This window comes from Spea bombifrons, chromosome 3, assembly GCF_027358695.1.
Source record: "Spea bombifrons isolate aSpeBom1 chromosome 3, aSpeBom1.2.pri, whole genome shotgun sequence".
Lineage (NCBI taxonomy): Eukaryota > Metazoa > Chordata > Amphibia > Anura > Pelobatidae > Spea > Spea bombifrons.
In genome coordinates this window covers 6,892,167-6,905,613 of record NC_071089.1, presented here as the reverse complement: position 1 = coordinate 6,905,613, position 13,447 = coordinate 6,892,167, and the positions used below count along the sequence as shown (strand labels likewise).

Sequence of the window (13,447 nt, the reverse complement as noted above, 5' to 3'; positions counted from 1 at the left end):
CCGGGTACATTTTTTAAAAAGTTTTAACTGTAAAATGTTTAAATAAAAAGACTTGACCAGAGAAACCTTCTACAAAGAAGGGACAAGCTGACCCTGTGTAATGCTAAATTTAGTAAGATGACTTTAAAAAAAAAACCAAAAAAAAAACCCTGTATTAACTATACATTATGCAGGGCCGGCTCAGCGATCTGAAGCAATAACACATAGATTGGGAGCTGTCAAAGAGGAATGAATTATTGTTGAAGAAAGACATTGTGAAATGGCGCCTTTCCTCGAATATAAAAAAAATTACTTAATAGGTAAAAAAATATGTAAAAAACACATAGAAATTAATTTGGTCCTTTAATTCATCAAAATACATCAATAAAAAACAGTTTTTTGTTCAGTATCTGATCTGGTAGAAAATATTTCATCAGCTCTCTCTAGGTTTTTTTTTAGCGTCTTTTTTAGTGAGTTTTTTGGTCGGAGATCCTGGTGTTAACTTTGGCTTTTTGGTTTTCTTCTTCTCCTTTGAGGGTTTTGGCGTGGAGTCTTTTTTCTTGGACGTGTCCTTCGGTTTCTCCTTCTGGATTATGGCCGGCTCTACGACATCGTTCTTCATTGGGGGTTTCAGAGGCGAGCGAGTCGTTGGGATCGGCGCACGTTTGGGAGGCGAGGGTTTTTTTGTCGGAGATTTTATTACCGGGGGTCTAGTTGTTGTCGTTTTGGAAATCTTGGGAGGCTTCTTGGACACCGGCCTGGGGGATCTGGTGGTCTTGGGTTTCTTTGCGGTTGTCGTCCTCACTGGGGATTTAGTGGTAGTTTTAAAGCTAGTAGTGGCGGCTTTCATGGCAGAAGTCACTCGTAAAGGCGGTTTAGTTATTGTTTTGGGCACTTTGGGCACTTTGGGTACCACCTTGGGTGGCGTCCAGCGTGGTTTATATTCTTCACTAAGAATTTCCAGAACGGTTCCTAATATATTGCAAAACGGGAAACAAAACGAGAATAAATAAATGTAAAATAATAAAAAATAATAATAAAAAACACCGAGACGTGATTGGTTTTCCAATAATTATGACTTCTATAGTAAAGTAGAGAGATAGCAATAGATCGGAGACTCATTTGGGTAAAATGCATTCAATCTGACATATAAGGTTTATTAAATGATATAAAATAATCTTGGACCTGGCCCTCGGGGCTAAGCGCCAACTCACTCTCTTGCGGAACAAATGGAGTTAGTTTTGATCTCGTCTTCACCAGAAGAGGCTTATATTTACACTTCCCAGGTGGTGCTCTCCTATAAACAGATCACAGAGAGAAGAAACGAGAACCCTTATAATTACAAGTCAATAAAATCCACACAACAGAGCCCAAAAACATCTAAAAGCAGCCTTTTAACGGACTGAGTGCTTGAGTACTTTACAAGGAACCTTTTGAAGAGCGCGCATGCACGCTACGCGAGATGGACATGCTTTAAAGTGGCAGTCGTGGCTTTTTTTGGTTGTCCTTTGCCACATTTTGCCACGCATCGCAGCTTTACTGTGAATGATCCTTTAAGGAACATATATACAGTATGTACATGCTCAATGTATACATTTCTCCCCAGTATACGTCTTGGGAATTCCTTATTTTCTGGAACTCTGTGTCTAGCTAGAGCACAATACGAAAAAAAAGTGATAATTATTGAATTTGCCTTAAAATAACGATTTACAACAGTTTCTGTACCATGTTAAGCAAATGGACCAAAGCAGGATAGGGATTTTAAGTTGTATATTGTGCTGATATGGAAACAAAGGCTTGGAACCTGTCAGATGTAAGTCCTAATTGTTATGTCCTGTTTACTCATTGTACAGCGCTGCAGGATATGGTGGCGCTATATATATACTGTATATATATATATATATATATATATATATATATATGGATATTTTATTGGCAGCATGACAACTAATATCGCAGTGGTATTAAAATAACTAATTATAATGACACTCACCTCGAGGGATCTATAAATTTATAAATGGATCCTCTTGGACTAAGTGAACCTGGATCAGACGTGGCCAAAAAATACAATTCCCCTAAAAAAGGAGAAATGAAAAAAAAAAGCCTTTCTTAAATGCTTGAAGTTCCAAAAAACATCCACAAAGCAGACACATTTTTTGCACACATAATAAATGAAAATTTCGAAAGATAACCAAGAAAGCATAAGGAAACCTGACAATAATGAGCTAAAAATAAGAATTAAACTGCTTTTCCTTGAAATAATAAAATTATGATGCTTAAGATGCTTTAATAATGGACTTTGTTATTTGACATAGAACTACTGATTAGGATAAGGGTATTTAGGTAAACGCATATAGATTTAATTTGATGAACTGTATCTAGAATAATATCCTTAGCAAGTGTCCCAAATTCATCACAACAAATATTGGAGGTAAGATTTCAGAAGGTCCAACTAATATCTCATCACGCCACTGCTGGGGTGTCGTAATAGGCATTGTGCATGCGCAGTGTGGGCAGGAGGGAGCGATTGGGTATAATAAATAAACCCTGCCGCTGGATAATGTGGGTGGTTCTTAAATGGTTAAGTATGGTCCAGAAGTCCAGGTTCACCATCGCAGAGCTTTGACTTGTCGTTGGAGTTACAGAGGTAATCACAGAAACAATGTGACAGCACTCAACTCAGCACTCAACTAAGTCAACTCAAACTCTTTTACGAAAGTCGAGTTCCTGCCAAGTTAAATATTGTGAGTCTCCTGTGGAGTTGGGTTGTATTACGATGGGTAGTTGTTTGACTCATCCCTTATCTACTTGCTAATTGAGTTTCTCAGTCGAGTTGAGGTCAAGTGGGGTCACCTTATGTCACCCCACATTACAATTGTCCTAGTTGGTGTGGGCTGGGACCACCTAGAGGCCTCTTAGAGTCTTAATCTGGCACAGAGCCCTGGGAAATCCCAGCGCATGGACACACGCTCTACTTTTTCATTGTTTTTTTATTTATTTTTGTAAATTGTAAAATTGTGAAAAGTTCTGCTTCGGAACAAGCTCTGCGTGGCTCCTCTATGACTTTACTCGTTTCCTCGGTGCCTTTCCCTACCTGCTTCATCTTCTGCAAATGAGATTATGAACTTCTTGTAGTTGTTGATCAGATTTGGGAAAGCACAGACTGTGTTATCTCCCATGCAAATGTCTTGTTTTACCCACTGGTTTGTACTCTCATCTTCATGCAATGCCATGAGCCAGCTGTAAAACAAAAATTAACCGTTTCTAAGAATGACAATTCCTGCAAATATACATTAAAAGCTACAAGGGAAAGGGGGATCATGGCTGATATATATATATATATATATATATTTATATATATATATATATATATATATATATATATATATATATATATAGTAAATATTGCAAAAGGCTCCTGACTTTTGGGTACAAAAATAATAAAAGGTTAAGTCCCTTCCCATTCTACCATACCCCCAAAAATTGTTTTTTAAAGACGTGCTTGCTTTGCCTTATGGAGAATTCAGTCCTGCAAATAGCATGTGACGCTCTCTTACCCATTCATGAAATCTCCAAAAATGTAGATGCCGTTGAGATTCGGATATTCGCAGCCTCGGTAGACATAGCCACCCGTCACCGATTTTCCAACACTATGGCCATAAGCAAATATTGGTCGGACGTCCTCTGTAAAACACAAAATGAGAGACCGGACCGTTTAAAATGTAGTTCTGGTTCCATAATATAAAATGTTAATTTATTTTTGTTATCCAGCAAAACAAGTGTCGTCCAATGTATTCCCACGTTAAAAGGCGGGACTCTCACTTGTGTATGATGAACGTAGAATGTTACTTCTAAATAAAACATTCCAAATAACAAAAATGCCCTAATAAAAAATCTATCTAAACTACTAGAACCAAGAAGATCATCAGATCATTCTTATATATTTAACAGACACAGTCAGCTGTAATGAATACGAAGATGTCTCGCATGTCAAGCAAATGCTTCAGATGGAGCAGGTGGCAACGATCCCTAAGCCTTATCTTGGATACTTCTTGTGGTCATATGAAGACACGTCATTAAATTGATTCATTAAATCCATTAAATTATCATGTAAATGAATGTTAAGAGGCTAGTTGGCCTACACCTTTTACTGCCAATACATCATTCATGATACATTAATAATAATAATACATAATAATACAATATTCCATGATATGGTATTTGGCCAACTGGGATCCATCAAGGGAGTCTCTTTGGTAAGGTCAAGTTGACCACTGTACACTTGAAATGTGGTAATTAAATCAAAACATGAATCCAGTCCACCATATAGGTCACAGAATCTGGCCAAAGTCTGAGACATCTGGCTGGACCACGTAATCAATCTGCTCCCCAGTCAGCCAATATACGCGGCTCAACGACCTTCCTAGACTACAGAAAATATGACCCTCGATCACCTTTACTAATCTGATCGTTGCATAGATTTAAAGGCCCTAACATGGACATAATGAAGATGACGTGAAAGTAAAAGGAGGCTTGGAACACTTTGCTCCATGGTTGATGTTTGATGTCCACCAGGGACATGCCGATCCAAAGCAAGGTTTATAATCTGAGAACAAACAATTATTAGTAACTACGAGCACATTGGGATACGTATCCTAAATGCTGTAGTTAATTAAAGATCAAATCTTACTTAAAGAGGCATTTAAACAAAGCATTATGTCGAAGCATTCCAGTCCTTCTTTGGCCCTCCAGCCATAGTTTCCCCCTTTATGAATGATATCAACTTCTTCGTATCGACTTTGTCCAACGTCACCGCAAAATATTCTCCCTCGTCCTTTTGCGGTGAGAGGGTCTCCTTGGTCCACAGAACATCTCCACATATTTCTAACCCCATATGCGTAAACCTCCGGTCTGGCGTAACGATCCGATACGAATGGGTTATCCGGCGGGATTCCATAGGGCTTTCCATCGATAGGCTTTCTGTCTACATCTATACGGAGAACTTTACCGAGCAAGGCGCTCCTGCGGACAGACGCAAAGAATTAATTTGGGGGGGGGTCTTAGCAGCTGCTGTTTTATATGTTGTATGGTAATCTGTGTTTTAGGATTAGAACATACAACACATTAACTACATTAATATCTGGTCAAAGATGGGGCTTGAAAGCTTGAAGGAAATGATCTGGATTCTTTCTCTTTTTTTTAGAATAAAAGGAACAAATCCGAGCTGGGGGCACAAAGGACCGTTGCGGGTGGACATTTGTTTTATTGGGGAGTAAATGGACATTAAGATGCTCATATGTCTTGAGTCAAAAGAAGTCAAAATATTTTGTTATAAAAAAAAAAAAAGAAAAAAATTCTGGTAAAAAGAGCTTCTACAAACATCTACATTCTGTCGATGGTAAAGAGAATCCTTCTAACCTATTTTATCTGGAATGTATCTACAGTAGGTGACTACTTTTGGCAGTGAATAGTAAATACCCTTGCTAGGGTAGAACCACTCTCTTTTTAGGTCTTCCGAGGTGGCCCTCTGTCCTCCACACAAGGCATTTAAGGTCTATAAAGGAACATCTGTTTCACATCGTGCATGTGAAATCACATCTTTTATTTACAATAATAGGATAAATAGAATCTTTTAAATATAGGAATCACTCACTTGTTTTGCGCGTTTCCAAATAATCCGGAGGGGTCGCCATTTAAGCCTCCATCCCCTGTGAATATGTAGAGGTATCCATCAACCCCAAAAAGTATTTGTCCTCCGTTGTGATTTGGAGCTGGTTCTTCTATCTCCAGAAGATACCTATAAGATTTCAGATTCAAAGTAAGCAACGACCAAAAAAAATATTTTCAAACTGAGAGATGTCTTAAAAAGTTTCTTTAAAAGCCCTGAATGCCATACCGACAGTTTGCTGCCGAACTGTGAAATGCCGAGGCTGGGGCAGTGTGCCCCGGATCCCAGGGTGCCTGCTGTTTGTGGGGGTGCCGTCACCCTGACAGTGCCCTCCAGAGGCAGATTGGACTGTCCGCCACTGGAGGAGCAGGGCCAGATGAGGAGATCATGGATCCCCATCTAACTGGCCCAAAATGAAGGAAGAATGAGGTCTGTTCCTGCTGGCTATGGATGATGAGCGCCAGCATGTAATGTCACGAGAGAGCTCGTGGGTATGACATTCAAGAGAGAGAGCTCTGAAACAAAAGGTGTTTAGGAAGGGACCTTGAGGGGGAGAGAGAGAGAAATAAAGGGATATGATAGAGAGAAAGAGGAAAAGGAGAGAAAGAAAAATAGAAAGGGAAGATATATATGGAGACAGTTGGGAGAAATAAGGAGAAAGGAAAGAGAGGGAGAGAGAAAGAGTTTTGGAAAATGTTTGTGTGACGTTTGTAGGTTAGGCCAAGTGTGCCTATGTATGGGCAAGTAAGCATGTGTAAGGGCAAGGGTGTACCAGTACCTCGGACCCTACAAAAAAGAAGCCATGATCACCAAAACTCTAAAATGATGAGATCATAATATATAATTCTGGGATATACAGATTGAGAACATTTGAAAATAATCTAAATATGGGGGGGGTTACCTTTCTGAAAGCGGGTCTGCTTTATTCATGTCTTGTGATGATACTTGGAGCTCGCTAATTCGGACCTTTTCGACATAGTTTTCATCAATAGTGGAGTAATAGACATAGAACTTCCCGTTGCTCTGGAATTTTGGATGGAAAGCCATTCCAAGGAAACCCCTTTCATCTCCGTACCAAGGAGTGGTCACAACGGACTCCCTAATGTTTAGGAAGGGCTCTTCCAGTTTCCTGCCGTCCGGTAAGTAGACCCAGACGAACCCAAGCTGCTCTGCCACAAACATTCGGTGAGTGCCATCGTTAGCATGAAGCATCAGGACAGGATTACGCAATCCATTAGCAACTTCCATGAGACACAGTTTTAGGCAGCCTTCTGGATCCTCCACCACGGATCCAAGTTTGTAATTCAGGTCTGTTTTCTCGATGAGATCTGGGAAGCAGTAGTCGGGGTCTGGTAAACTAAGCAAATTACAAAAGCTGACTTCATCCATCCGATAGGCTTCCTGGATGTGGTGGTCATCCGTCAGAAACGGGATGGTACCGTGGCATTTCATGTAGAACTCGGAACAGTAGTTGAAGCAGAGGCCGGGGAGGATCCTGAGTGGCGTATAAGGGTCTTCAGCATCATATAAATGAGCGGCATAGGGAGAGCACTCCTGGATGGGGAAATAGTTCAGTATGTTTGATATATAGACTACTACGTCATATAAAACACCTAATGACTGCACACATATATTCACCAATCTCGCTTGAAATCGGTTATTTACAGCCTGGCCTTCCAATACAATCATACGTTCTAAAAAGATTAGAGCCAAACGTCTATTCTGCAGGGACATTTGGAAAGAAGAAGAAGAATATCAGGAATATTCTCCCTAAATATTATCTCCTGGTTGTTATCTGGAACCAAATAATAAGACCCACTCAAGTGTATAATCATGAACTTGCAACCAATACTCTCTGAGCACCAGACACCTAGAGACATCTTTGCAGAGCATGAAGGTGTTCTGGTCAGGAACAGACGTTGATCCGCCATCTATGGGACCTCTCAGCTATGATTTGCATTGTCGTTCATATGGTGTCTGGAGGGTCTCTTCGTAAGGTAGATGTCGGGCCTTCCCTGAGGACACATTGTGTCCTAAGTTAACCCTCAGCCAGAAACATAACGGGAGCTGTAAGTACAGAAAGGTTGGCGTAGTTGTGGAAATGGATTTTTCTACTCATAGTTTGTTTCTTTACCGTGTGGCAGGCTGGCCATGTGTGTTTTATACACTAGGAAGTATTATCATTAACAAAACATGGTTTTATGTTGAGAATCTGTAACGGATTTTGTGCACAATCTTACGATTCCAGTGCCATAAATGTTTGGGACAGATGGGGTGCATATGGGCAAACGTTGAATGGATCCTCATATATGGACATTTCTCCAATGTCTCTATTAGTCATCCAAAACAAATAACTATTAGGATGATATACGCACGTTTTAACATATGTCATTTTTATTTTGTGGGTTTCCTTTTTCCTGCCCAAATGCAGATGAGAATAGCAATGTCCCAATCTCGAGGGTCTGTTATTCAACTCTTATGTTGTCCCAGCTGTCAGTCATGATAGGGGGCTGGCAAACATTTCAGGATTATACAAGATACAAAGGGTGGAAGCAGAGTTATTTCAGCAGTGAAAAGGTCTGAGAACGTGTTCAGTGTTGCCTGAAGTACCGGCTGTAGATATCTTTATGATTATATATGGGATATTAATTCAACTGTGATAACAATTTAGAGAAATAACCTATGGAAGGGGTCAAAAATCTAAGTGATTATGTTTACAAATCCTAGTCGTTCCCGGTGACCCCTGATACCTACAATTCTGTAAGGCATAGGAACCACAATCACATAAGAAGAATGGCTACAATAGTAATGACTGATTTACCAGCGGGGTCTTTTGCCTTCTCAATCAGCTAATAAGGGTTTGTGGAACGGTTGAACTTGATATACATTATGTTTTTTTTCAACCAATATGTAACTACGTAACCACAATTGCATGAGAAGAATGGCTACAAAGGTGATGACTGATGTAACAGCCTTCGCTACACCTATGCTCAATCATATAGTTGCCCTGAGTACCCTGAGCGTCTCTTGGTTCCCGTGTACTGGTACCAGGATTCTGGAATCCTCTCGACTTAGTAAACGTGCTCCACAGCCACCCAGCGAGGACAATGACATGCCCATCGGGACACCTCCGATTCGCAGAATCGCTTCTCAGGAAGACAGGTTCTAGAATGAACTATTAGTGAAGCATGAATCCAGACTTATAAACTTCCCTACTGTACTTTGTTAAATCTCTTTATCTCTCCCCAAGCCAAACATATTGAGATCCCTTAGCCTTTCCTGATCATTTTTATCCTGCAAACCATTGGCTGTTTTAGTCCTGCTCCTCTGAACTCTCTCCAGGATGTCAATATCCAAGTGCATTACTCTACATTTATCAACATTTAACTGCAGCTGCCCCACTCTCAACTATTTTCCTAAATTACTTAAACTATTTTCTTTTGGCTTATTTCACCAGGAACGTCTACCCTGTTGCAGATCTTTGTACCATCTGCAAGAAGACATTCAGGACCTTAGTCAATGCATGAAGCATGTGGAATAAAAAAGTTCTCATTGGATGTCCTTGTATTAAAAAGAACACTACCATTAATTCCGTCTATAAACCTATGTACCTTTAAGCATGATTATGTATAGGAATTACAAGCTGTGATCCTGTTGATATCTAACGCTTCAGCAGAAGCAACATCAGACCCGAGCTGTGTCTTTTCCTTCATCTATTAATGCTAACTACAAATGATCCAAAATAATTTGGGATCAACTGGCATAGTTACACCTGTTACATTCCAAGCTGGCTGCCAGGACTCTCCTTACATTTTATATATTACATATACATATCACGCCCCAAAAGTCCTGTATATCATAATAACAAGCTCAAGAAATGTTTCCAACTCTTTGAAAGATTCCAGATGAAAACAAACCTCTATCTATGAACGGAGAGAAAAGCAGTTAAATCCTGAGAAACGAGAAGCACGCAGATACACAGATCAGTAATAATGAACATGTTTAGTTGAAGTGCAGCTGTACCTGGCATAATATGTTTTTAACGTAGCTCCCGCATTGTGTTTGCGCTTCAAGATCAAAGGAATCCATGACAGTCCAGTATTTCTCAGCTACGGCGTTATCTTTCTCCTGATCACAGCATCCAAAGTTCTCATATTGAGAACAAAACTCCAAGTGGGAGGCAGGTTTAAAAGGAGGTCCATAATCCAAACATTGGGGGTGACCCGAAGCTCTACCTGCGCTGGAGATAAACAGGTAGAAGGCAATTCCAAGAAAGAATCTGGTAGAGCGCTCCGTGCGCACCACTCCGACCCGTCCTTGAGTAGTCATGACCGAAACTTCACCCTCTACTACTGAACTCCAACATTTTCTCAGGGATTTTAAACCTGCACTTCACGCTCCTCCCAGCACTACTGATGTCCAGCAGCGTCCTTCCCCTGCCACTGAAATACTACTTTCTGTTCATTCCAACGTTTACTCGAATCCCCCTCGTTATTCCTCCCATCGGGTGAAAAGCTTAAAAGGCAAAAAAAAAAGATAAAATCAACTCTTGCTTATCCCGTTTCCCGGTGAAGCCTGATAAAAACAAACCAGTCTCTACAAAAGTGCTGAAATGTTTTACTAAATTTTTGTTTCAAAAAAAGGCACAAGTCATTAAGTTGTATGTTTTAGCCCCGGATGGCCTCAACTATTGTAATCATTTTTAGAGTTAAGGGGTTAATATCTAGCAAGGGAAACGATATAGACTTTTAAAATATGGAACGTATTTCATATATATATATATATATATATATATATATATATATATATATATATATATATATATATATATTATAGCAGTGGGGTTTAATAAACGGGGAGATCTGGGTTAAAAACCAAAAATAAAGGGGTGTAGTGCGAACGATCCAGCTTCATGATAAGCAATTAAGATTAGTTAGGACTCGCCAAGATTTGGGATATTTTGACGTAGTGGCGGGCTGAGCAATATGTTGCCGTATAGCATGACTGAATCCTCAATATTCATACCTCAGATAGGGGCTTTTAAAGAGCATGTGCTGGGAGTGCACGGATTCCTTACTTTATTTTGTGTACTTTATTAAGAATTACTAAGGAAAAGTTTCTTTTTGCTGCAATTCACTGTTTAGTGAATAAACGCCCGGAGACAAAATGGAATTAAATGCTACAAATCCGATGTATTTTGTATTGTTTTCTCCAAAATAAGGACTGCTTTTGGAAGGGGAATGCTGTAATGGCCTCATCTGGGGCTTTATATCGGGGGGGGGTCTATTTAAAAATAGGTTCAAGTGAGCAGCATTGGCTGAATGTTGGCTACTTGTCTATTTTTGAAGTGAACTTGACAGAAGATCATACCAATTTGTCTAATCATGGATATCAAATTGGGTTGAGTTGTCCGTCGAGTTGAAAATGGACTCCAACCCAGAGCTCCATCAAACTCAACAGAGCTGCCCAAGACAACGACCAACTCAACCGGCAACTCAACTAACGTCAAGACTAGTAATGACAGAATGGGCAATGGACTCCCAAAATGAACTTGGCCTACAGCCTCAATGAACTAAAGCTGAGGTGACAAATATACATAGAAGCAACAGAAACCATTCATAAAGATGTTTTGCTTTGTTCTCTTGAAAAGCAATTTACATTTACCTAGAACGATTAAAGATCAGACACACAATCTTGGTTTTGGAAGATAGAACGTTGTTTTTTTTTTTTTTTTGTCTAAATTAAGTCATGTGATATTTCTCCCGGCAGTAAAAAGCTAAGACGTTATAGCGGTCCGGATGTATCTAAATCATTGAACATAAAAGGGTTGACAACTGGTGTGAAGCCATATATGTATGATAAACTACTGGCCATCAACAGGAGTCATATTGTGGAGGGGAGGGGTTATGAGAAGCACGGGATTCGGTCTGTGGGACGGAGAATTAACCCTTTCGTGACCAACGATGTACCACGTACGTCATGAAAAGTTGTCCCTAGACAAGCAATGACGTACCTGATACGTTATAGGTTAAGAAGGTCCCACATCGCAGTAAACTCAGGGTCGCCGCTGTAGCTGACCACACCGTCTACAGCAGATTCCCTTCACGTCTGTGAATGTCATCGCTTCTACAGCCAATCACATGCGCGGATATAGTTAAATGACAAAGGTAGAGCTTGTAAAAGTGATTCCCTGGGTCCCAAGGGGTTATTTTGTTTTTCCATATATAGGTTTAAGTTTATATCTTGTTGTTAGCGTGATGAGGGTTAGTTAGTGGGGAATCATATAGGGTTAGGTTTAGGTAGCAGTAAAAAAAAAAATAAAACCTGAAAAAAAAACATTTAAACAGGTGAATATTATATAAGAATATTTTGTGGTTTACAAATCAGGGCAGCTTAACAAATATATTTTTGGTATTTAAACCAGCTGTGGATAATTTTTATACCTGTGAATAAATGAGAGCATTTTTTTTAAATCCCATTTTTTATATTTTAGATATAAAGATAATGTCTTACATATACCAATACAGTTACATATAAAAAAAAACACTACTGAAAAAATTTATATAAATTAAGTGGGTTCAAACGCATTTGAACACAAAAGCGGCAATTTCCAAAAGCAGCCGGTATCTCTAGAGCCCTTGAGACAGAAAGCACCCTGGCACAGGAAACACTCACTGCTCACAACGCAGACAGGAAGTGCCAGTGGAACAAACCACCTGAGGCAGGGGGAGATGGAATCTACCTAACTTACCCAGTAGTTTCTCTGCTTTCAATCACACCCTGACACACAGGGGTCTGCCGGATTAATGGGTAAAGGGGCATCTGTGTACAGGGGTCTGCTGGATGAATGGGTAAAGGGGCATCTGTGTACAGGGGTCTGCTGGATTAATGGGTAAAGGGGCATCTATGTACAGGGGTCTGCTGGATGAATGGGTAAAGGGGCATCTGTGTACAGGGGTCTGCTGAATGAATGGGTAAAGGGGCATCTGTGTACAGGGGTTTGCTGAATTAATGGGTAAAAGGGTATCTGCCCCTTTTGCCCTGTGGTAAGGTCAGCCTTTGGTTTGTCACTCGAGATAATTGTTTTGGGGATATTTGGTTTAAAAGGCTGCTCAATTAGTGTTCTGTCCTATCTTATTAGGATAAGTTACAAAGTTGGCCAAAAGCTGCCATTGTAACCATAAAGAGACGAGATGGGGAGGAAAATAAATCGCACAATGCATTAAAACATGCAATATTCATATCAAGTAAGTTAAATAAGTGTCTTAATGTTCCAATAGAGAACACCGATCAGGATGACGCGATCGGATACCCTAAAGTGCCAGATCAACCATAATCTGTATACACTTTGCTCTTTTCTTAAACTGCGTGTAATCAAAGCGGTTTCATCTGCAGACAATTAACTAAAGGAACAGAAATATTTTCATGGCCATAACAATTTACGGAACGAGCTGGACACGATCCATTTCCTCTAGGAAAGGACTAACACACAAAGATATAGCTCAAGGGTGACATGTGTCCTTCAAATAAACCTCGCCATGTCCAGCTGGTTAAAGACCTCACATATCTGATTTACTTAACTCGGAAAATATTCTTTGGAGATCGAGAAATACAGGCAAAAATCACTTTTTATTATTTTTTTTACTATTTTTTTTATTTTTTTCATTCCAAATTACAATAAAACACCCTTTTATAATTTTACATTTACTTTCCAGGGTTTCTATGCCACTTTGTATCTCATCTTACAATATATTATAAAACACTCAAATAATAATAATAAAAAAAAAAAAAAGATACAGA

At 39.6% G+C, this 13,447-nt stretch overlaps 1 protein-coding gene across 1 annotated transcript; it reads right to left on the bottom strand.

Annotated features, from left to right (window-relative positions):
- Positions 1–342: 342 nt before the first annotated feature.
- HHIPL2 (HHIP like 2) lies at positions 343–9,976 on the bottom strand. Its single transcript, XM_053459146.1, has 9 exons — positions 9,671–9,976; positions 6,549–7,201; positions 5,633–5,776; positions 4,670–5,001; positions 3,537–3,663; positions 3,074–3,219; positions 1,973–2,054; positions 1,194–1,276; positions 343–951 (listed from the first exon to the last, which is right to left on the bottom strand). The coding sequence occupies exons 1-9, from the start codon at positions 9,974–9,976 to the stop codon at positions 413–415; spliced, it is 2,412 nt and encodes an 803-aa protein (XP_053315121.1). The 3' UTR covers positions 343–412.
- Positions 9,977–13,447: the final 3,471 nt, after the last annotated feature.